We start from the raw sequence: 23,721 nt of genomic DNA on the forward strand, positions 1-23,721 counted from the left end.
ATACTCTCTATTTAACGTTATTTTTATACACCATGCCAAACAACCAATTTACTCATAGAAAAAGAGGTCGGCAGGAAAACAAAGTTGCACATAGTACAATAGTAGCTTTTAATTTGTCATTATAACAAAGTTTTATGGCAAATGAGAAAACAAAAGTTAATAGAAATATTTGAATTTTCTTTAATTCCCAACGAAGGAAACGAAACGACCTCCAAAAAATCACTTTCAAAAGTAGTTATTTTCTACATTTCCCTAAATAAGATTTCACTTTTTTCCACATCAATTTAATTTCTTTATTTATTTTTTTGTTATGTTGCACAAAAAATATATTATTAATATATAATTTTTTTACGTTATCAAATCAATATAAGTACAATTTATTATAACACGTACGTAACTCACTTTATAAAAACTTAAACTCATTTTTTTATACCAGCAGTACCAAGTAAAGTAACCCATACTTGAACTATATTCTTATTAAGTTAACAAGTCTTAATATACGGTAACCTTAGTTAATTTGTTGTAACATGTTAAGTATTTAATTTGTATCACTTTTATTTGTTCAATATATTAAAAATAAATATCTATCATTATTTATCACTTAATTTCTAATTTATTCTTATTAGTAACTATAATCATTCCTCAATAGAATTTTCAAATTAAAACATTGTATTTATTATATTCAAAATGGTGACTAGTTGAACACCATTCGTTGTAAAATTATGCATATCGAAAATTATAGGATCTATATATGTCATCTTTTATTTTCTTTATGTATATATTAAATCTTGAATACCCTTAATGAAATTTCTGACTTCACTACTGATTATATTCATTTCTCTTTAAAAGGTGTGATAAATTAATACTGGACAAATAAAAATAACAGAGGATGTTGCCTTTTATATATAGTTTAAGACTTCAATTCTAAGTCTTCCTTATAACTTCTCATCATCTTCCTCTTTCTTCCTTTGGAATCTTTGTCACTTTTGGTACAGTATATAAACACTGATATTGACACCAACATGTAATATTATTAATATAAATATACAACTTCAATTTCCTCTAAGTTTTGGCAAACAAAAAAATGAAAAAAAAAACTATATATTATAAGTTTTCCTTGTAACTTCTCTGTTTTTTTTTCATCTATTTTAGTTGTTGACTATTAGTCCGCCTTGTTGAAGGTCTTTATAATCTTTATTCCACACTTTTTCTCCTTTCTATCATATGATTGTACGAAATAAATTATTTTTCTACATTAAAGTTACTTGTCATTTTCCACATATGTTTTTACTAAACTTTCATCATTTTTGTTGAATGCAGCAGTAGAGAATATTTTGTTGCTTCAACATAATATAAAGTTATTAGTAACTAAAAGATCATAATCCTAGAAGAAGAAGAAATACAAAGGTAATGTTTTTTTTTTCCCTTATATTTGTTCTTGCATGTTGATGATCATGATGATGATGTACATGTTGTTAATTTTATTTTTATTTTAATTTTTTAAAATATTTTTGATTAATATTAGGGGGAAATGACAACTACTACAAAGAAGAAAACAGAGAAAACAATTCCTGGCTTAGTGGATTTGGTGTTTTCTTGGTCTTTAAAGGATGTGTTGAACAAAGATTTTTACAAAGACATAAGAAGAAGTAAAAGGTAATTAAAGTCTCTTCTTTAATTTTGTTCTTTCATGTGTAAGATTAAGATGTTTAATTAATTTATTTGTTTTAATGACAATTAGGTGAAGATCATGTCAACAACAACAACAAAGAAGAAACCAATTCATGGCTTAGTGGATTTGGTGTTTTCTTGGTCTTTAAAGGATGCACTCAACAAAAATCTTTACAGAGACAAGGTTTGAATTTCTACTTTTCTAGTAAGCCAACCAATTATCGTTGACAACATGCGCGTGCTCATCTAATGAGTTCAAAATATGAAGAAGTAAACACAAGAAAATGTCGAGGGATTATAACATCTACTATATATAAAGTAATTTAGCATAATATATATAGTGTAATTTTCTGTCGAAGGAAATTCAGATGAACCCCTTGCACACGCGAGGCTCCTCCCATGGTCATCAAGAGAAGTTAACTTTTTGTTGTGACTTTTAGTGGTTACCAGATCAAATCCAATAGTTTTGGTCCAAATCTTGTATTTAATAATCTCGAATCCATAAACTTCAAATCGTGGCTCTCCCTTATTCCTTTGTATGTGATTTGTCAAGTTATTAATTAATACTATGTGTGTGACAGGTGAAAGAAATACCAGAGACATTCGTATCGATTGATCATTACTTGAAGTCATACATTACTCCACTAGTTGAAGAAACACATGCTGATTTGCTCTCATGTATCTCCACAGTGTCGCGAGCCCCTTTCGTTGAGGTTCTTGATGTTGTAAAATCAGTAAACTTTGAGGCTCCCAAACATTTATATTACCAAATTTTAATCAAGAGAGCTACAGAGGGAGAGAAGATTGAAACACAATATAAACCAGAGAATGGAGATTTGATTGCATTTTCAGATGTGAGACCACGAAGAATCGATGATCTGAACAGACCTGAGAGATCTTATCTCATTGCCATTGTTCAAAACATGAACGATGAAGACGATGAGGACTGGATACCTATACTGTCTTCAAATCTTATTCCGTTTCAGCAACAAGGGGACAAGCTTTTTGTGGTCTATCTTTCTAATTTGATAACAAATATTCGAATATGGAATGCTTTGCATTCAGATCCTGATAATGCAAATCGGAAGATCATTAAGACTGTGTTGCAAAATGATGTAACTAATGTAAGTTATCGGCTATGTGTTATGTCACAAGTCATTTCCGGGGAAATATTTTCCATGAAAAATGACTTTTGTCGTACTAAACACACTCATCACAGTTTTTTCCTTCTTAATCTTGTTAATCTAGCATTCATGTTGAGCTCTACTAAATTTTGATCAATTGCAGGGTGAAGTAGACTGCACACGTTGCTCCGGTAGAGAAACTAAAACTGATGTTATATCAAATTCAAGTGACATCATTCAGTCATTTGGTCTAGATGATGCTCAACAAGAGGCTATTCTAAGTTGTATCGCAACAAGGGAATGTGATCATCGGAATATGGTTAAGCTAATTTGGGGTCCTCCAGGAACCGGGAAGACTAAAACAGTTGCCTCTTTACTTTATGTCCTGTTAAAGATGAAATGCAGAACTTTGACATGTGCTCCTACGAACATTGCTGTTTTGGGAGTAGCAAAGAGGTTGATGCAGCATGTACAAGACGGTCTTGAATATGACACGTATGGTTTAGGAGACATTGTTTTATTTGGAAACGGGGAAAGAATGAAGATCGGTGATCATGAAGATCTGTTTGATGTATTTCTTGAGAACCGTGTTGATGTTCTTGCTAGCTGCCTGTCAGCAAAAGATGGGTGGAAAAGTACTGTACAATCCATGATATGCTTGCTCGAGGATCCTGAAGAGCAATATCGCAAGTACTTAGAAAAAGATGAAAGTAAGGAACATGACACGAATGATAATAAGGATACAAATGATGACGAAGAGGAAGTAAAAGGTAGCGTTAACAATGACGAATCTAGCTTGAGCAACAAAGATGGGAAGATCAATGCTCATGGACTAGTAGATAAGCATAGGAAGAATAAGTTGTGGAAGAGATATGTTCTTGAACCCTTAAAAGAGAACAAGAAGAAGGATTCAAAAGATAAAAAAAATTCTCAACGGAGGAACAACTCGAGAGCAGAAGGGGAGTCAAGTAACAAAGAAGCCAATGTTTTGACATTTGAGAAGTTTGTTATCAAAGAATTCAAATGGTTCATTAACCATTTATTATTTTGTCTGCCAAGTTTGTATACACATGTACCTACTTCTTTCATGCCACTAGAAACAGCTAACGTAATGTTCAGGCTTCTTAAGAATTTTCAAGCTCTTGAAACATTGTTTGCTACTACAGAAACATTTGAAAGGTATAAGGAAGTGCTGCTTGGTATTCATACAACAAATAAGGCGAGGCGTTTTGCTAACTTGCATGAAAGTAAAACAGAATGTCTTGGAATGTTGAAATTCCTTAACGAGCATCTCTCTCTTCCCACTTTTAGTAAGTATTTTAAGCCCCCTATTCAGAATTTTTGTCTGAAAGGTGCATGCTTGATTTTCTGCACGGCGTCTAGCTCATCAAAATTGAACATGCAAGGAATGCCACCACTGGAGATGGTGGTAATTGATGAAGCTGCTCAACTGAAAGAATGTGAATCCACTATTCCATTACAACTCCCTGGTCTCCGTCATGCTATACTCATCGGAGATGAAAAACAATTGCCTGCTATGGTTCAGAGCAAGGTTTTCAAATAGTCTTAGTATTGAATGTTCATAAATTACATTTCTGCTCTTTCATTATTTACAATTAGTGTCTGTTGTTGACAGATTTGCGAGAAGGCTGAATTCGGGAGGAGCTTATTCGAGAGGCTGGTAGTATTAGGACACAAGAAGCACCTTCTTAATGTTCAATACAGGATGCATCCGAAAATAAGTTTGTTCCCAAACAACGAGTTCTATCAGAAGAAAATTATGGATGGTCCTAATGTGAAATGTGAAAGATATGAGAAGAGATTTCTTACCGGAGATATTTTTGGCTCGTATTCATTTATTAACATAAGTAGTGGAAATGAAGAGCAAGATGAAAGACACAGCACGAGAAATAAGGCAGAAGCTTTCGTTGTAGCTGAGATAGTTGCCAACCTTCATAAAGGTACATAACACATGACTTATCTGTCAAGGATTAAATTTATATGTTTTTTGTTCTTTGTAGTTGGCATACTTGATAGATATTATCTTACCTACAGAATTCATCTCATCGAAACAAAAAGTTCGTGTTGGTTGTATATCTCCTTACAAGGCTCAAGTTTTTGCTATTCAACAAATTCTTGGAAAGAAATATAGTACAGATGTTAAGAGTGACTTCTCTGTGAATGTACGTTCTGTTGATGGTTTTCAAGGCGGTGAAGAGGATGTGATAATTATCTCTACTGTTCGTTGTAATGGAAATGGATCGGTTGGTTTTCTTTCTAATCTTCAGAGAGCAAACGTAGCATTGACACGAGCAAGGTACTGTCTTTGGATATTGGGAAATGGAACAACTTTGGTTAATAGTGGTTCCATATGGAAGAATTTGGTCATTGACGCCAAGGCTCGTGGTTGTTACTTTGATGTTACTGATGATAAACGATTGAATCAAGGAACTTTAAACGCGACTATTGAACTTCAGCATATAGAAACATTACTCACAACAGATTCCCCTTTATTCCAAACAGCCAAGTGGAAGGTATATATGATGAATATTTAACTTCTCTTTCACTCTTCCACGTGGCTTGTTTAAGATCAGAACAGAACATTAAATGACACTTTGTACATTCTACATAACAGAGAAATAACGTGTTCTTTGCTGTTTTAACTCAACAGGTTACATTTAGTGAGGATTTCACTAAATCCATTGCCAGAATTAAGGATGCTGAGATAAGTAAAGAAGTGATGACTCTATTGGAGAAGCTTTCGAGTGGTTGGCGTAACTCAGAAAAGAACAACATGTTCAACAACAAGAGCGGAAATTCTTCTGTACTGTTGGAGGTCTACAATGTAAAGCACCTAAAGTTGATCTGGACAATCGATATTCAGAAACAGAACTCGAGATATCTTCAAGTGCTAAAGATATGGGACATTTTACCAGGATATTATATACCAAAGTTGGCAAAGGATCTTGACATCCATTTTGGTCAATATACAGTTGATATGATGAATCGTTGCAAATACAAACGTGTGGAACGGTACATACATGTCTATCTCTTTTTTCCTCGATTTAGCTTTTATACACTGACAGAGTAAAAGAATTCCGGTTACCTAATAATTGTGTTAGTATATACTCCATGAACATGTCTAGTCGTCTCAACGTGTTAAGTTGTTGTCTTTATGACTAACTTCACCAGTGTTCATTTTCTGCAGAAACATTGTATTACCAATGACTTGGCTAATTGATGGAAATTTTATCTCAACAAGAAGAAGCTCAGCTAATAGAGACCAAGACGACAACTTGGCATGTCAATTGGAAGCAATGAATTTGAGGGATAAACCAGGATCTTCAAGACAGTAAACAGTGACACTAAATATAATGGCATATCTATTACTTCCTAACGTTTCAATTTGACTGTCTTAGTTTGACTAGATACGACATTTCTTAACGTTATATTCTGTGTCTTCATCATGACTAGATATGACATTTCTTAACGTTATATTCTGTATCTTCACCATGTTATAATAGCATTAAAGTGGACGTGCCGGAGTGGTTATCGGGCATGACTAGAAATCATGTGGGCTCTGCCCGCGCAGGTTCGAATCCTGCCGTCCACGCTTTTGTTTTTATTCCCTTTTTCTGAACAAATGATTTGTTTTTAGACTATTTAACTCATCCATTTACTAACTCGGCTCATTTAAACTTGTTTATATTCAGCCTAATCGATTCATTTGACACCCTTATGTTTTTAAAATCGTTATAGTATCCTAACATCAGTTATATGTATCTAAAGTTTAACTCTAAACTTTTTACATAATATCTCAACTTCAATCATATATATATATATAAATAAAGTTACTTGACAATCTTAGTCAAATACGTTGAAGTGAAGTGTCTATTTTACAATCTCCATTTAAGCCTTATATATTTGTGTATTTATAAATCATCACATTAAATATTAAATGAGAAGTCTGAAGTTAAATTGTTAAAACGAAAAATAGTAGAATTGCATATTATTCATCGCCAGAGTAAATAACTCAAGCCTTATTACACACGTGTTCAATTATACAAATACTTAAAGATATTTTTTTTTTATCATAATACATTTTGATAATTAAGGATGGCTTAATTATATTAATCCTTAGTTCCAGTACAAATTAATGATCCATCAGTTTTAAACAATTTACAACCTTCATCTGCTGTGCAACAATTGACGCAAACTCGACTAATTTGTTCATCTCCAGAAGAAGGACAAGTCATGTAGGCCACTTCATCATCACAATATTGGAGACATGACTTGGCATTTGTATATTCCACTTGAATTCCCAACAAAAATATACCTATAAAAAAAAGATATAAGATACATATTTAGTTTGAAAGCTTGATATGTGCAACAAATCAAAATTAGGGACGTCAAGATTAGTTCATGAAAATATATATGACTGGCGTGATCCGCTAGCTTATCCCATTTTGACTAAACATGTAGATTAAATTGACCCGTGAGAAATTCTATTAAAGTATCTTTTAAAAACTTGTTTACTAGTTGGACGGATTAAAAATTATCCGTTTGTTTAGCTCATTATGATTTAGTCTATCTCAGCTCAAGTAAGGATCTATTTAATAACTCAGCCCATTTGACTTTTCAAAGGTCAACACAACTTATATATTGATCTGCTCATTTATTAACTCAACTCATTTTGATCCAACAAATTTGTTCATAAAATTTTTTTGCTGATTTGACCAAACATAACTTAAATTATACTATGAAAAATTTCATCAAAATATTCTTATAAACCACCATATTAATAATAAAAAACTATTAGGTGCTAAATAAATTATTAAAATATATAAATAGAAATTGAAACTTGATCAGAGTTTGGATTGGTCATTGACCCGTTATTTAACCCATATGAGCTTACGTAACTTTTTACTCGGTCATTAACCCGTCCACTTATTAACTCATTCCCATTTTATAACTCTTCAAATTCAATTTAACGTGACCATTTGATACCTAGATGTATAATATTACATCTTTGGCTTAAAGCTGGTTATGAAGCAAAATATATACTTCCTCCATTCCATATTAATTTAATTTTTGAGAGATTTTCCATTTTTTAAATTAACTTAATTGGTCACTAGGTTCAATTTGTCTTAATCTACTTTTTTTAAAGGGTGTGAAACACCTCAAAAATTAAATTAATATGGAATGGAGAGAGTATTAAAGAAGCCTTACCAGACAATAGAATGAGAGAAACGATACCAACTTTGTAAAAGGCCATTGTATGTTTTTTTTTTTGAATTTGCTGCTTAATTTGAGGATATTATCCTCTCTTAATATAAGCTATTTATAGAGCAAAATAAAGTTACTAAAATACAACTAGGAATTAATAAATACACCAAATTTGGATTAACTTACACAGTTGTCAAAGTGGACCAATTGTGAATTAATCAAAGCTAACTCAATGCAGCCTTCACATTGGATTGCATGACCTGACTGTTTGAATTTTTGGTATACAATCAATCTCTCGGTAACTCTGAAAAATTGATTATAAAGAAAACTTAATTGTTAGAGTAAAATGTTACTTTGTCTCAATTTATATATTACAATTGAAATTTCAAGAATAAATCAAGTTTTTCTTTGATCAATTTTTTTTTTCATGTCTTTTTGATATTTTAACTTGTTAACTATGTAATTTATAGTACTTTTTTATTTTTTAAAAAGTAACTTCAAATTTTTATGTCCAAATTCACGAACAAAATTAGAGAGAATGATCATTATTAAAAAAGTTTGAATGTACTTTTATTTAACAAAAAGACTTATGTTTATCCCATACATAAGTGTTTGAATTTTTGGAATGATACCTTACTTTTACGTAAATTTTTACTCAAGCCATTAGGTTAATGCTTAATACACAAAAAGTGAACAAAACTTTGACAAATCATAGTTTGCATAAGTTCATCTTCAACTAATTAAAATAATAAAAGAGATGACAAGAGAACAAAAACTTATCATGTACACATTGAACAACTTAATTTAGATCTGTATTTGTTAATAATAAATTATTAATCCCTCCATTTTTATTTATGTGTCATCATTTTAGATTTCACATGTCTTAAAAAATTAAATAAATTTATCATTGTATCCTTAAGTGATCTCTTGAAGGTCAAGTTTTCTATAGATGAGTTACTAAATAAATTGAGTTACTATTATGTTTTAATATAATTGTATTTGATGTCAAATCTAAAACTATTATAATTTTGATATTACCACATAATTCACATCTCAATTAAAAGTGAAGGACAAACTAGCCGTTTTGAAATATCACAAGTATTGAAGGACAACATTTTAACTATGTAGAAAATCTCTCCTTTTTTTCAAAAAAAAAATAAAAATAAAATTAATTTGCACCGATTCATATCAGTTCGGTTTTGAAGTTTATTGATTTGGCTTATTGGTTATCGATTTGTAGACATGCTAAACCGTTATAGAATCATTAAGATATTGATTTATCAGTTATTGATTGTTATCGGTTATTGAAATCATTTAGAAATAAGGTGACAAATTAAATGAATCATGCACATGAACCAAATCAAACGTAAGTTTTTAAGAGACGACATAAAATAAAATGAATGACTTCATGTAATGATCGATCGATAAGAACGTCTCAGGAATCTCCATAACCTTATACATTTTGGAAAAAAAAAAGATTAATAACTTGACAAATCACAAACGAACTAGAGAAGACGAGTGAGAAATAGAGAAAGATAGAACTGTATGCATTCGATTTCATCAATACAAACTTGATGCCTTCCATTGTACAAGACTTTATGCATACTTGACTCTTAGTCAGTGTAGTTATATAAGTGATCTGATTGTATAAATATTTTTCAACGATCATTAAACGTTAACTTAAAACAATACTTCCAAGAAGAAGAAATATTCAAACCTTGTCTTTGTAAAGATCTTTGTTCAACACATCCCCTAAAGACCAAGAAAACACAAAATCTATCAACCCTGGGTTTTTTTTTTCTCTGCATTCTTTCTTGTAGTAGTTGTCAATGCCATTTTCCCTAGTAGTCATCAAAACAAACAAAACATCAAAAAATAAAAATTAGGATCTTTATACAAATAGTCGGACAAATTTACTATTTACTTTTTTTATCTGGTATACATAGATTATACACTATCATACACATACTATAAAGGTAATAAATGAACTATACATATATTATACATCTTCCCTTGTAGTCATTAAAACAAACAAAAGAACAATTTTCTTATGGATCTTCACACAAATAGCCAGATAGATTTACTGTTTACATACACATATTATACATGAATTATACATGTATGACCATTTTCCCTAGTAGTCATCAAAACAAACAAAAGATCAATTTTCTTAGGAATTTTCACACAAATAGTCGGACTGATTTAGTGCCTACTTTTTTTCTAGTTGATATAATTATACACTATCATACACATATTATACTGGATTATACAAGTATGACCAGTTTCCCTAGTAGTCATCAAAACTAACAAATGATCAATTTTCTTAGAAATCTTCACACAAATAGTCGGACTGATTTGATGTCTAATTTTTTTATAGTCGATATACATAATTATACACTATCATACACATATTATACTGGATTATACAAGTATGATCATTTTCCCTAATAGTCATCAAAACAAACAAAAGATCAATTTTTTCTTAGGAATCTTCGCACAAATAGCCGGACTGATTTACTATCTACTTTTTTTCTAGTCGATATACATAGATTATACACTATCATACACAGATCATACTGGATTATACATCTTCTAGTAGTCATCAAAACAAAACATTATTTATTTACACATGCAAGAACAAATAGAAGGGAAAAATTACTGTAAATAATTAATTACCTTTTTCTTCTTCTGGGATTATGAGTTTTTTTTTCTTTGTGTTGGATTGAGGAGTTAAAGAGTAGTATATGACTACTAGCTAAGTAAATTAATTCATGGGTTGAAATAGAAAGGGAAAATTACGCGGTTAAGCAAAGTTATACTACTTAATTACTCATCATAGCTATAGTTTGCTATAATTACCACTCGCGACTAACATTATACATTAATTACATGGGCTGACCACATTTGTATATGTATAATTCGCTAGAATATACAAATACATATGTATAATATATAATTATCTAACCGATATACATATACAATTCACCTCTCTCCCACTCTCTGCCCTCTCTCGCTCGCCTCTCTCCTCTCTCTCCCGATCTCGCTCGCCTCTCTCATCTCTCCCCCAATCTCGCTGCCATATATACAAATGCATATGTATAATATATAATTATTTAACCAATATACATAATACAATTCACCTCTCTTCCACTCTTTGCCCTCTCTTGCTCACCTCTCTCCTCCCTCTCCCAATCTCGCTCGCCTCTCTCCTCCCTCTCCCAATCTCGCTCGCCATATATACAAATGCATTTGTATAATATACAATTATCTAACCGATATACATATACAATTCACATCTCTCCAACTCTTTACCCTCTCTCGCTCGCCTCTCTCCTCTCTCTCTCCCAGTCTCACTCGCCTCTCTCCTCCCTATAACATGTAGTTACGAATTGTAATTATCAAACTATAGTTATGGAGAGTAATTAGACTATTTTTGAGTGGCTATATGTGAAAAATTCTCAAATAGAAATTGGGTTGGGTCCTGGCCCCCCCAAATTTACTTTGGGCCCAAATGGGTTGTGTTGACACCCAATTTTGGCTCTCCACATTTATTTGACAAAAGTTTTAATAATAATAATAATAATAATAATAATAAGGCTTAAGTCATCTACATCCACTTAAAGTTGTCCACATATTTCACTTGGACACCTCAACTTGGGCTTGTACCTATTGAACACCTTATTTATTCAAATATCATTTCTATTAGACACAAAATGCTGACATGGCAAAAAAAATGTGTTCCACACTCCTTGAGCGCGTATAGCAATTAAAAATCATATTATTTTTTTATATTTTTCAACTTATTTTTAAAAAAAATTATAAAAAATAAAATGGAAAATCCTTGTCTTCTTCCTTCACTTCTTCAATGCACCACCCTCTAAACGTCTGCCTCTCTTTCTCTAACCCTTTTTTATTCTTCTTTTGCATTTTTTTTAAAGTTCCATTTTTTTGATAAAATTAATATAAATTGATTATTTTTTCAGCAGAAGTCGTTATTCTTTATTAGATAATTATGGTAGTAAGTGATTATACATCCAAAATGGTGAAAAGCTTTGAAATGGCAGCAGATTTTGACGAAGAAGAAGAGGGGCGTGGGTTGATTGGAAATAATTTGTTGTTTTTTTAATTCTTTTTTTATCTAATTGCCACGTGTCATCATTTTATTGGTCTATCTGCTATGTATTTGTGTTTGAGATACACACACTTCTGCCTTTCACTGGATTTTCATTTTGTGTTTAATAGATATAAATTTGTTAAGATTAAAGTGTCAATAGGTATTGACCTAAGTTAAGGTGTCTGACTGAAATATGCAGACAACTTTAAGGGGCCGTATATGACTTAAGTCTAATAATAATAATAGAATACATATATATGTTATGAAATTTTTGTAGGAATACCAAAAAGATTTTTAATTATTTATTTTATTTGGTAAATTTATTTCATAAGTATTATTTTTTTATAAAAAATTAAATATATTATATGAATATTACTACTTACTTTCTCATTTTTCAAATTTCACGTCAAATAAATATTATTTTTAAGGGTTAACTCGATTTTTCTAATTAAATATAATTTATATTATAGTGATAAATATTTTTCGACATTTTTTCAAAATTAGGAAGACTTAATTAATTAATGAGTTGCTAATTTATATTAATTTTATTTTTAGAATCACTAATTTTAACAAACAAGCTAGTCTTGCAAAATGATTATTTTTAATTTGAAGAAAAGGGAGAGGTCGCATCAATCCGGCAAATCCGGAAAAAGCTGTAGCAAGCGGCGCCGATGGCCGACCCACGTGATCCCCCATCCCCCTGTGTCAGAGAAATGACTCTATGCCGCCGGAAAAGCGCTCCCTCAATCACTCATCCTCTCAAATCGACCTGAAAAGGTCGATTCTTGAAAGATTTCCTGCCATCTTCATTATTTTTTTCTGCTCTTCCTCAGACTTGGCATCCCAAGAATTCAAAATTTGAATTCTTGAAGCCAAGTGGAAGTTTGAATTCGGCTATAAAAACAGACCTCTGGTTCTCTTCCAAAGATCATTCAGAAAACAGGGAGAAAAACAAGCAAGAAAATCTAAGAATCGATTAAAAAAAAAAAGATCCAACAACAATCCAGTGAGTCTGTTTTAGTGTTGAATTCGAGTTGGAAGAAGTTCTAAGTTGAATCTTGACGTTGAAGCTCCTGTTTGCTGCTCTCGAAAAGGTACAGTGCCTCGCCCTTATTTTGTTCAAACTCTAGTTGGTCGTTTTTGGTTGATTTTTGATAATTTCAATTAAGGTTCTTAATCTGCTTATTCAGATTTTGCCTTTTACTTGACTACAGTTAAGTTTCTGTTTAACAATAATATACATCTCCCTTATTCTTTATTCAATTTGAATACGATTTAGGATATGTATATATGAATCGCTGAAAATGTTAATCTCGTTCGAGTTTCTTGACTGCAATGTAGTCTAATCTAGTTCTGAAAAGTCATGGTTTAATTTCCGATTATGAACGTTTCTCCCTCTCTTTGTAGTTATTGTTGGTTCAAAGACTGTTGTTTGTCGTTTTAAACTTTAAAATCTTATCCTCTTAGTTGTTCCGAATTCGTAGTCACTTGGTTTAACATTCTCATCGTTTATACTTTTGTGTTACCATGATCTCCTATTCTAAAACATATTTCCTTGAGCATTTGTATGATCTGTTTGGCCATTTGTGTTTTTTTCAAAATTTTGTGAGTTTGATTTGTCTGGTTTAAAATGCACATACTGTTTAGTGTCCTTTTTTTTTTGTTCTGATGCTTATCTTGCTTTCTAGTGGTGGTGTAACTCATGAGAACTCTTATTTCATATGAGTATAGAATTGCACTTTAGTTAATCTTTTCATGTCTCTATAAAAAGATCGTGAGTCAGGTCCTACCACTCCTAGATATAAGCAGGGCAGTAACACTACAACTTTAAAAAAATATTTTAGCTATAACCTACTAGGACGTGCTTATTGATTAAATCTTTACGCTTGAGGTTGATCAACGCCTATTCTGGGTATCTATACCGAAACAGTCCCTGATTGTATAAGTTACATGAAGTGTGAAAATTATTTTAAGCATGGCCAGCTGCCAATTGCAGAATCATTGAAATATTTGTACATCTTCTTGGTTATCCGATTGTTTTCTTTTGGTATGGGCACCTTAATGTTGGCAACCTTTAGTTTAACATGAAAGGGACTCCCAAAGGCATAAAACACTATGAATGCTTGATGGCAGACCGAACCAGCTCGAGTATAATCTTGATCTACTTCGTTGTTTGTGTTTCACCTACTCTGGAAGTATTTCTTTGCTTTATAATGTTGTCAAATCAGATCGTTACTTGCCTCCTTTATTTTGTTTTGGTTCACAGAATGAACGTAAGAATGTTTGAACGTTCCTAGCTCCTCTCATCTTTTGTTTTATGCCTATCTTGGGGTGATTAATTCAATTGAACCTACACCTTGCTCTTTATTGCATATATGTGTGATTACCAAGCTTAAGCATATAGAATAATAAACATGAACCAAAATACACATTCTTGGCATGCACATTTTTTATATGCAGGTAGGAAGACATCATTTTATCCATAAAGTTGAAAAAAAAAAATCTTTCTTGATCACATAATAACATTCTGTTGGTTGTTTGAATTATTTTTGAAGTCTAAAAGTGCATTACTTACTTACTGGGAGATCTGCACACAACCAGATTTTTCTTTATTTGAATATTCCCTTTTTCTATGATCTTAAATAACGAGATATCTTGGGATCTTAAATTACGAATATACCTATAAGAGTTTGAAATGTTTAAGTATGCTGCTGCACGCTACAGTTGGTAGATAGTGAATTAGATGGATTAAGTCTATTGTAGCTTTACTTAATAACTGTGTAGAAGTATCCATAGTATCCTCACTTTACTTCTTAGAAACTAGGTGTAAATACCAATTGTGTCTTCCACAGAAACTATATGTGATATGATTGTTGTGCATGAGTAAAGGCTCCTATGCTACAGTAAATAGTTAGGATCCCTTCATAGCTTGAACTTTAAGTCTAACTAAAGTAAACTAATTTAGATGGATGTTGACCTGTATGTAATAAGACGTAGTCATTCATCTCATAACCCTCTAGATATTGGGTTTTAGTATGACCATTTTGCTTAGGACGACGCTTTCTAACGAAGTGTTCATTTATTATTTAACATATCTTTTGGTCGGGAAAGCTTAACCTTTCAGAAAGAATGAACTTGTGAATACCCTCTCTTTTTTTTTGAAAAAATTAGAATGTATTCATTTAAGAATTTTTAATAAGAGTTAAAAAAAAAAATTTAGCAACTTATTGAATGCAGATCTTTAGGTTCAAAAGTGCATATTTTTACTTGAAAATTGCTGGTTCTGTAAGTTAAAACACTGCACCTCTTAACAGCCTTTACAGTGCAGATTTTTAGTGCAAAAAATGTGTGTATTTGGAACCAAAAAAAAAACTGTTTGAGAGGCAATATTTTGGGTTCCAAGTGATGCATTTTAGCTCTAAAAGGGTGCAAATTTTTTTTTAAAACATCACGTTTCAGGATCTTCAAAGTATAGCTAGTCATGTATTAAAAATCACTACCTTGAAGACAAGAATACAAATTTTTTAGAACTTATAAAATAAGAATGTAAGTTGTTAGATAAGTCATAATAGTTATGCCTACTTTATATTCTTTTGACATCACCCCTTTTTGAAGAAATTATATTTACTATTATTACTATCTCTATTTTACAAATCACATATTGCTAAAATATTTTAATCACTTGACATGCTATTTTCAAGATTTTAGATATGTCAACAGGTTCAAAATACAAGGTATATACATATATATGTCATACACATTAAGATATGAATTTTATATTAAGAAAATGACCATATGAATTTCAATCGTAGCCAATCGAAATTAATAGTATAGCCATATGAGTTTAGTTGGTGATTAGGCTAAAAAATAAATAGATAATATGAATTAATAGAAATTAATTAATGAGCTTCTTAATTCTAACGATATAAAATAATCAGCTTGATTAAAAATACAAATTAATCATTTCAAAATTGTAATTATGATTTAAACTAAATTAATAAAGAACTTAGCTAAAAATGTAAAATCTTTTGACATGATTTTCATTTATAAAAATATACTAGTATATATAAAATTATATATAAAAAGTATTGTTATTATTTAAAATATTATGAAAAGTGCTAAAATTCTGAAAAGTAACCTGAAAAATATTTGAACTCTGTAAAATTAATTATTTCAAATTGTTTGGAATTAAAGAAGCTTAAAAATTAATTTCTATCGGAAGGGTAAAAAATTGGGTGTCAACACATGCAAGCCATGACCTAACTACTCTTCCATCATATGTTTTGCATGCATGCCATCACCTAACTATTCTCATCTGCCTATATAAGACTAACAATTTAGCATTCACTTTTATCAAATTAATTGACATAAAAATGAATACATACGCTTTGATACTTTTACTACTTATTAGTATTAATATTTGTGTAAAGAGTCAATATAATCATATTCAATACGTATTGCAGTGGCCGGCTACTTATTGCAGGATCCAAACTTGCAAAAGTGCTCCACTATTCGAATTTACGATACATGGTCTCTGGCCTTCGATGTCTAATGGAAACACCTTGTATGGGAAACCTCCTACCAATATATCACATGATGCGTTTATACATCACGAGGACATGAAAGTATACGCTGTCGTAAGTTTTGTTTTTTTAAGCTCAGAATACAACTTTTTTCTTAATAATTCCCACAAATTACTTAACTTTTTCATGATGATATGATATGATATAGTAGAAAATACTCAATTTTTAAAACGTATTTTTCTATTATTTATTACTCATATATATAAGAGGCTAGAGAAGCAAATAACATATATTGGGCTGTTAGCACAGGTTTTAATATCCAGTATATTATATATATGGTGTAAATGATTTTATAATTGTTTTTTTTTTTTGCAGATGCAAGCTGATCCCTCATTGAGGGATAAACTCCGAACTATTTGGCCAAATTTGAAAGTTGGCAGTTCCGATGAGTGGTTATGGATGCACGAGTGGAGGGAACATGGTTATAGTATTGAGAGTGTACTCGACGTAACTGGTTACTTCAATGCAGCAAAAACGATAAATGAGCTGATGATTGATAATCTACTTACATATTTAAAAGATGAAGAAATAAACCCATCAGATCACCAATCATATGAGATAAATAAGATAAGATCGGCTATAACCCGTCTAATAGGAGATTATAATAACGTACACATCTCATGTTATATAAATGCGACTAATCATCTACTGATTCGAGAGATAAGACTTTGTGTGAATCGCAGATTCAACGACTTTATTAGTTGCCAAACCACTCAAAATAACGTTTGTCAAGGTCATACTGAAATCTTCCTTCCCGCCTCTTAGTTATTATATTTTCATATATTCAAAATAAATAATAAAAAAATTATTATTATATGGTGTGTATTATGTTTGACTGTCTCTCTTTATTGTTTTTCTTTTCATGTTAAATTAATTTTACTGTCCTCAAGGAGAAACCCTCCATTGTTACTGTCCTCAAACTCAAACACTGAACTCCATTTAATTTTGACTTTGATTAATCAAACCTTTCAAACACAATTTCCAAATTACCCTTTTTGAACAAGCTACAAATGAATGCTTCAATTTTTGGGTTCTATAGAGCAAAATGCAATTTATAATTGGTGCAAAATTCTTGTTACTTAGTTGGATGCTAAGGTGATTTTGGTTTTATTTGATTTTCATGTCATGGTTGTAAAGTGGAAGGAAGACTGCTCCTTTTTTTTTTTTTTAAACAATCACGTTTCAGGGTCTTCAAAGTATAGCAAGTCATGTATTAAAAATCACTACCTTGAAGACAAGAATATATATTTTTTAGAACTTGTAAAATATGAATGTAAGTTGTTAGATAAGTCATAATAGTTATGCCTACTTTATATTCTTTTGACATCACCCCTTTATGAAGAAATTATATTTACTATTATTACTATTTCTATTTTACAAATCACTTATTGCTAAAATATTTTGATCTCTTGACATGCTATTTTCAAGATTTTAGATATGTCAACAAGTTCAAAATACAAGGTACATACATATATATGTCATACACATTAAGATATGAATTTTATATTTTTAGCTACATAACCTATTATATTTATCTACTATCACTTTTACAAATGTTACTTATTTTTTTTATAATTTATAAATATCTACACTTTAATATACACATTATAACATATTTGCACCCGATTACTATCTCATTTTATTTTATTTCACGTCTTAATTCTATATTTATAAATAAAACGATAAATTTTCATATCCTTTAAACTCAACGTTTATTTTGGATACATTTATATAAGACACATCTATATTTTTTAACATATAAAATTGTCATGCATTTTTAGTACTTTTTTTTTACTATATGATAAACATACTACCATTAGTTTATTTAATAGACATATATATGTCGTACCTTGTATTTTACTATTTTCTTAAAATAATAAAATTTACTTACCATTGATTTTTAAACAAATAAATAAACACATTTTCCTAATTATATTTTCCTAAATTGAGTTTAAGGACTATCTTCGAATAGGCTCTGAGGGATGCTTAATACCTTCCCCTCGAGTAACCAAAACCCTTACTCAGAATCTCACTGGTTTCGCAGATTAAAACAGAATTTACACTTACATATTTAAAAAATGATTTTCCTAATATTTTCCCTTAAAATTTAGGTGACGACTTTAACACAAAACAATTTTTTTCAAAAATTAGAGTGTCAACCATATTATGTTGTGAACTGTTTCGGCTAGTTTGAAATGGGGTGCGACAGGTTGGACTCGAATGAGCTTAAAAACGGGTTGGGTCTACCCGCCTAATTTGACCCGCTTAATTTCAATAATTTTAATATATTTTTATTTAAGTTTTATTACCATAATTTGAATTTAAACTCAAGAATTTCTTTTTAAAAAAGTTATAAATGGATGGATAAATCCTAAAATATATAAAATAGATAGTAATGCATATTTTAAATATAGAATATATATTATATCAATGCAAATAAAAAGTTATAAACAGATTGAAAACAGAGATTAAATTGAACTGATTGGACTAGACATATAAGCCTATATTTGGGCTATTTTTTATACCAATGGGTATGACTTACCTAACAGAAAGTATGTCATGACCTAACTCCTCTTCCATTATATATTATGCATGTTGTTTTATTAAAAAAAATATTATTTTAGATTGATTTTAAGAGTCTTCATTTAAATTTCAAGAAAAATCAAGAAAACTACTTTTTCAAAAGATTAAAACAGAAATCTAATGAAAATATTCAAAGGGGTTCAGGGTTTTTATTAGCATTTTGGAAAGGATTTGAAATCACCCGAAATGCCAGCTAATACGCGATTATCCGGCAATTAATTATTTGGCTAAAATAATTTAACTTAACTTGAATTGCAAAATTGAACTATTTTATAGTTAAAACCATTTTAAAAGGTTAAGAGGAAAAGTATTGGGACATTATATAAGTTAAACACTTTGACAGATTATGTTTCAAAATTATAGGAAGTGAGTATTTAATTAGTTAACTTTTAGAAGATTAGTTCAGAATGACTATTTGTCGGAAAATAGAATCGTGATAAACTTAAGATTAATAGCAGGTATTGACAAGTAAACAAACAGAATAAAGAAAGAAGGGAAAGAGATTTGGGTCAACTTTGATTTTTCTGTCCGCTTGGACCAATACTTGGGCCCATTTTCATTTTGGGCCTTTGGCCCATTCGAGTTACCTGCACCTGTCCTAGTCTAATATACATAAGACATTTTCGTTTGGGCCTTAGGCCCAAAGTAGCAAAATACAACTTGTAAAATAAGAAGTGGGCCTTTTAAGCCCCCTTTTTCATTTTTTCGTATACACCTAGTGTATAGAAATCTGTATCAACTCTAATGCCTGTTCGTCAATTTTTGAAGGACCTGTTCTTCGATTTTAATGGCTAGCTAACTCGAACAAAGGATTGGGCCTCAGTGGCCCAATAAGAAAATGCAAGGATAGAGTCCATGAGGACTCGAGCAGATTTCAAAGGATTAATATGAGATCTAATAAAAAATGAATAATGAAAGGAGTATGCCGAATTATAAAAGAACACATGTACTAACTTCAAGGAAATTAACAAGCATACGAGGAGATCGTAGAAATATGCTGGAAATTAGCGAATCTCACAATAAATGACTAAGGAAAATCATGATTATTTCACACAAGCACATTCAGTATGGTAGCTTGGTAGCACACTTATAAATGGGGATGAGGGGGATCCAACCAACATCAAATAACATGATAAAATAATGCACACAAACAGTAGGTACAAGTTATTAACTCCTAAGAAAAACAAATGCTAAATTGACAACTTTTCAATCAAAGAAATGAGAATTCATAAAAAATAAAATAACAACATTAAAACGTACTGACAAGCTGAAAAATTATTAATGCCCACCTATTCATTTAACAGTAAGCAAATTAGGTGGCACCCGCATTCAACAGGTGGAGGCCGATAAAATTTAATAACAACACTATCAGATACAATGGTCTACAAAATCTTTTACTGCACATTACGAGAAAGTAACTAAGCATGAGCTAGCTTCCTTGCTTTAAAATGAAAGTCACAAGGTGGCATAACTAAATCACTGGAAGTTGGAGAAATCAGTACACCATACCCATGAAGGATTAATTCCAAAGAAATCACGCTTTAAATGATCTTAAAGACGAAACTCCAACAAAACTAAGACTTAGTAAATGAAAACAAGAAACTAAAGTTTTACCGACTCAACTTGTAATTATAGGTGTTTTCGACTGAAACTTAGACAAATATGAAGACATAATTTGATTAAAATATGCCTTGCAAACACAGAGTTGCAAAGAAAATGGAGAAAACGGGACTGCAGTTAATAAACAACATAGAAGACAACAATCAACAGTGTGAGGAATTATTCCTTGATTGAAGAAGAAAAATCTTATAACATCAACATTAAAGAAATGAAGGACCATTTTGACACCTTAAGACATCAAAGACAAGGAAATATAGATTCGAATATCCAAAACGAGCAACAAAAACGATGAAATAAGCTCGAAACAGAGGAATCCAACTACACTAAAATCGCTTAAAGAAGTCACACCATAACAAACCATCAAGAACTCAATAATAAATATTAGCAAACAAAACGAAAGCATGGCTAAAGACATCACGCTGGAACAGGAAAGATGATGAAAATATTACAAAAGGAGAAATCGTTACCTTCTTCCGGGCAGCGAACTGGAATGAGGAACTCGAGCAGAGGAACGTGACTTCTACCACAAAGCTCGGACACGAATCAACGAACCAGAAATTAGAAACTCGATCGAACGATGGCAAGCAAAAAGGGAGAATGACACCCAGACCAAAACTAGTCGCCTCCCCTTTTTCTTGAGTGTATTTCTAGATACTTTATGGCTATTTTTGCCTGAGGTTTCAAACCATTCCGGAAGAGGAAAGGTAGACGGATGGATGGATCGATTCCATTGTCCTTGGCGAGCAACGTGTCTCGATCTCACAGCCTCAAGGACGAACACGCGAACTGCTCCTGCTGTATGACAGGGACGTTGAGGAAGAAGACAAAGAGCGCAGTGTACTGCGTACTGTTGTACGCGTCCATCGCTGCTTTCCGTCTGTCTCCGTGTATTAACGCCGAAAGAGACGTCGCTGGGTTTCTTTCCGTTTGATCGCTGCTGTGTGTAGATTTGAGGAAGTGAAAGACCTGGGTTTCTATTGCTTTGGAATGGGCCGGGTCGGGTTCTTCACTTGGGTCGGCTGAAATTAGGTGGGCTGCAATGGGAATTGAGAATGGGCTGGAGGAATCGAATAGAAGCTGGCCCAAAATTTTGGTTTTACAATTTAGTTGAAGAATCACTAAAATTGCAATTAAGAAAATGACCATATGAATTTCAATCGTAGCCAATCGAAATTAATAGTATAGCCATATGAGTTTAGTTGGTGATTAGGCTAAAAAATAAATAGATAATATGAATTAATAGAAATTAATTAATGAGCTTCTTAATTCTAACGATATAAAATAATCAGCTTGATTAAAAATACAAATTAATCATTTCAAAATTGTAATTATGATTTAAACTAAATTAATAAAGAACTTAGCTAAAAATGTAAAATCTTTTGACATGATTTTCATTTATAAAAATATACTAGTATATACAAAATTATATATAAAAAGTATTGTTATTATTTAAAATATTTAAAATATTATGAAAAGTGACTAAAATTCTTAAAAGTAACTTGAAAAATATTTAAACTCTGTAAAATTAATTATTTCAAATTGTTTGGAATTAAAGAAGCTTAAAAATTAATTTCTATCGGAAGGGTAAAAAATTGGGTGTCAACACATGCAAGCCATGACCTAACTACTCTTCCATCATATGTTTTGCATGCATGCCATCACCTAACTATTCTCATCTGCCTATATAAGACTAACAATTTAGCATTCACTTTTATCAAATTAATTGACATAAAAATGAATACATACGCTTTGATACTTTTACTACTTATTAGTATTAATATTCATGTAAAGAGCCAATATGATCATATTCAATACGTATTGCAGTGGCCGGCTACTTATTGCAGGATCCAAACTTGCAAAAGTGCTCCACTATTCGAATTTACGATACATGGTCTCTGGCCTTCGATGTCTAATGGAAACACCTTGTATGGGAAACCTCCTACCAATATATCACATAATGCGTTTATACATCACGAGGACATGAAAGTATACGTCGTCGTAAGTTTTGTTTTTTTTTAAGCTCAGAATACAATTTTTTTTTAATAATTCCCACAAATTACTTAACTTTTTCATGATGATATGATATGATATAGTAGAAAATACTCAATTTTTAAAACGTATTTTTCTATTATTTATTACTCATATATAGAAGAGGCTAGGGAAGCAAATAACATATATTGGGACGTTAGCACAAGTTTTAATATCTAGTATATATATATATATATGGTGTAAATGATTTTATAATTGTTTTTTTTTTCTGCAGATGCAAGCTAATCACTCATTGAGGGATAAACTCCGAACTATGTGGCCAAATTTGAAAGTTGGCCGTTCGATGAGTGGTTATGGATGCACGAGTGGAGGCAACATGGCTATAGTATTGAGAGTGTACTCGACGTAACTGGTTACTTCAATTTAGCAAAAACGATAAATGAGCTGATGATTGATAATCTACTTACCTATTTAAAAGATGAAGAAATAAACCCATCAGATCACCAATCATATGAGATAAATAAGATAAGATCGGCTATAACCCGTCTAGTAGGAGATTATACTAATGTACACATCTCATGTTATATAAATGCGACTAATCATCTACTGATTCGGACTTTGTGTGAATCGCAGATTCGATGACTTTATTAGTTACCAAACCACTCAAAATAACGTTTGTCAAGGTCATACTGAAATCTTCCTTCCCGCCTCTTGGTTATTATATTTTCATATATTCTAAATAATAATAATAAAAAATATTATTATATGGTATGTATTATATATTTGACTGTCTCTCTTTATTGTTTTTCTT

The 23,721-nt window shown here is 31.2% G+C and overlaps 1 protein-coding gene and 1 non-coding gene across 2 annotated transcripts; both read left to right on the forward strand.

Moving 5' to 3' along the window:
* The first annotated feature begins 1,750 nt into the window (after nucleotides 1–1,750).
* Nucleotides 1,751–23,319, forward strand: LOC125830174 (uncharacterized). The gene is made up of 10 exons (XM_049509371.1): nucleotides 1,751–1,855; nucleotides 2,253–2,795; nucleotides 2,959–4,347; nucleotides 4,432–4,756; nucleotides 4,851–5,329; nucleotides 5,467–5,828; nucleotides 6,004–6,147; nucleotides 16,619–16,772; nucleotides 17,034–17,327; nucleotides 23,185–23,319. Exons 1-10 carry the CDS (start codon nucleotides 1,751–1,753, stop codon nucleotides 23,317–23,319), a joined length of 3,930 nt encoding a protein of 1,309 aa, XP_049365328.1.
* Nucleotides 6,327–6,408, forward strand: TRNAS-AGA (transfer RNA serine (anticodon AGA)). Its single transcript has one exon. It is a non-coding gene; the product is annotated as a tRNA-Ser (tRNA).
* Nucleotides 23,320–23,721: the final 402 nt, after the last annotated feature.

The sequence above is a fragment of the Solanum verrucosum genome, unplaced genomic scaffold (genome assembly GCF_900185275.1).
Source record: "Solanum verrucosum unplaced genomic scaffold, falcon-dt-bn FXZP01000072.1, whole genome shotgun sequence".
Taxonomy (NCBI): Eukaryota; Viridiplantae; Streptophyta; class Magnoliopsida; order Solanales; family Solanaceae; genus Solanum; species Solanum verrucosum.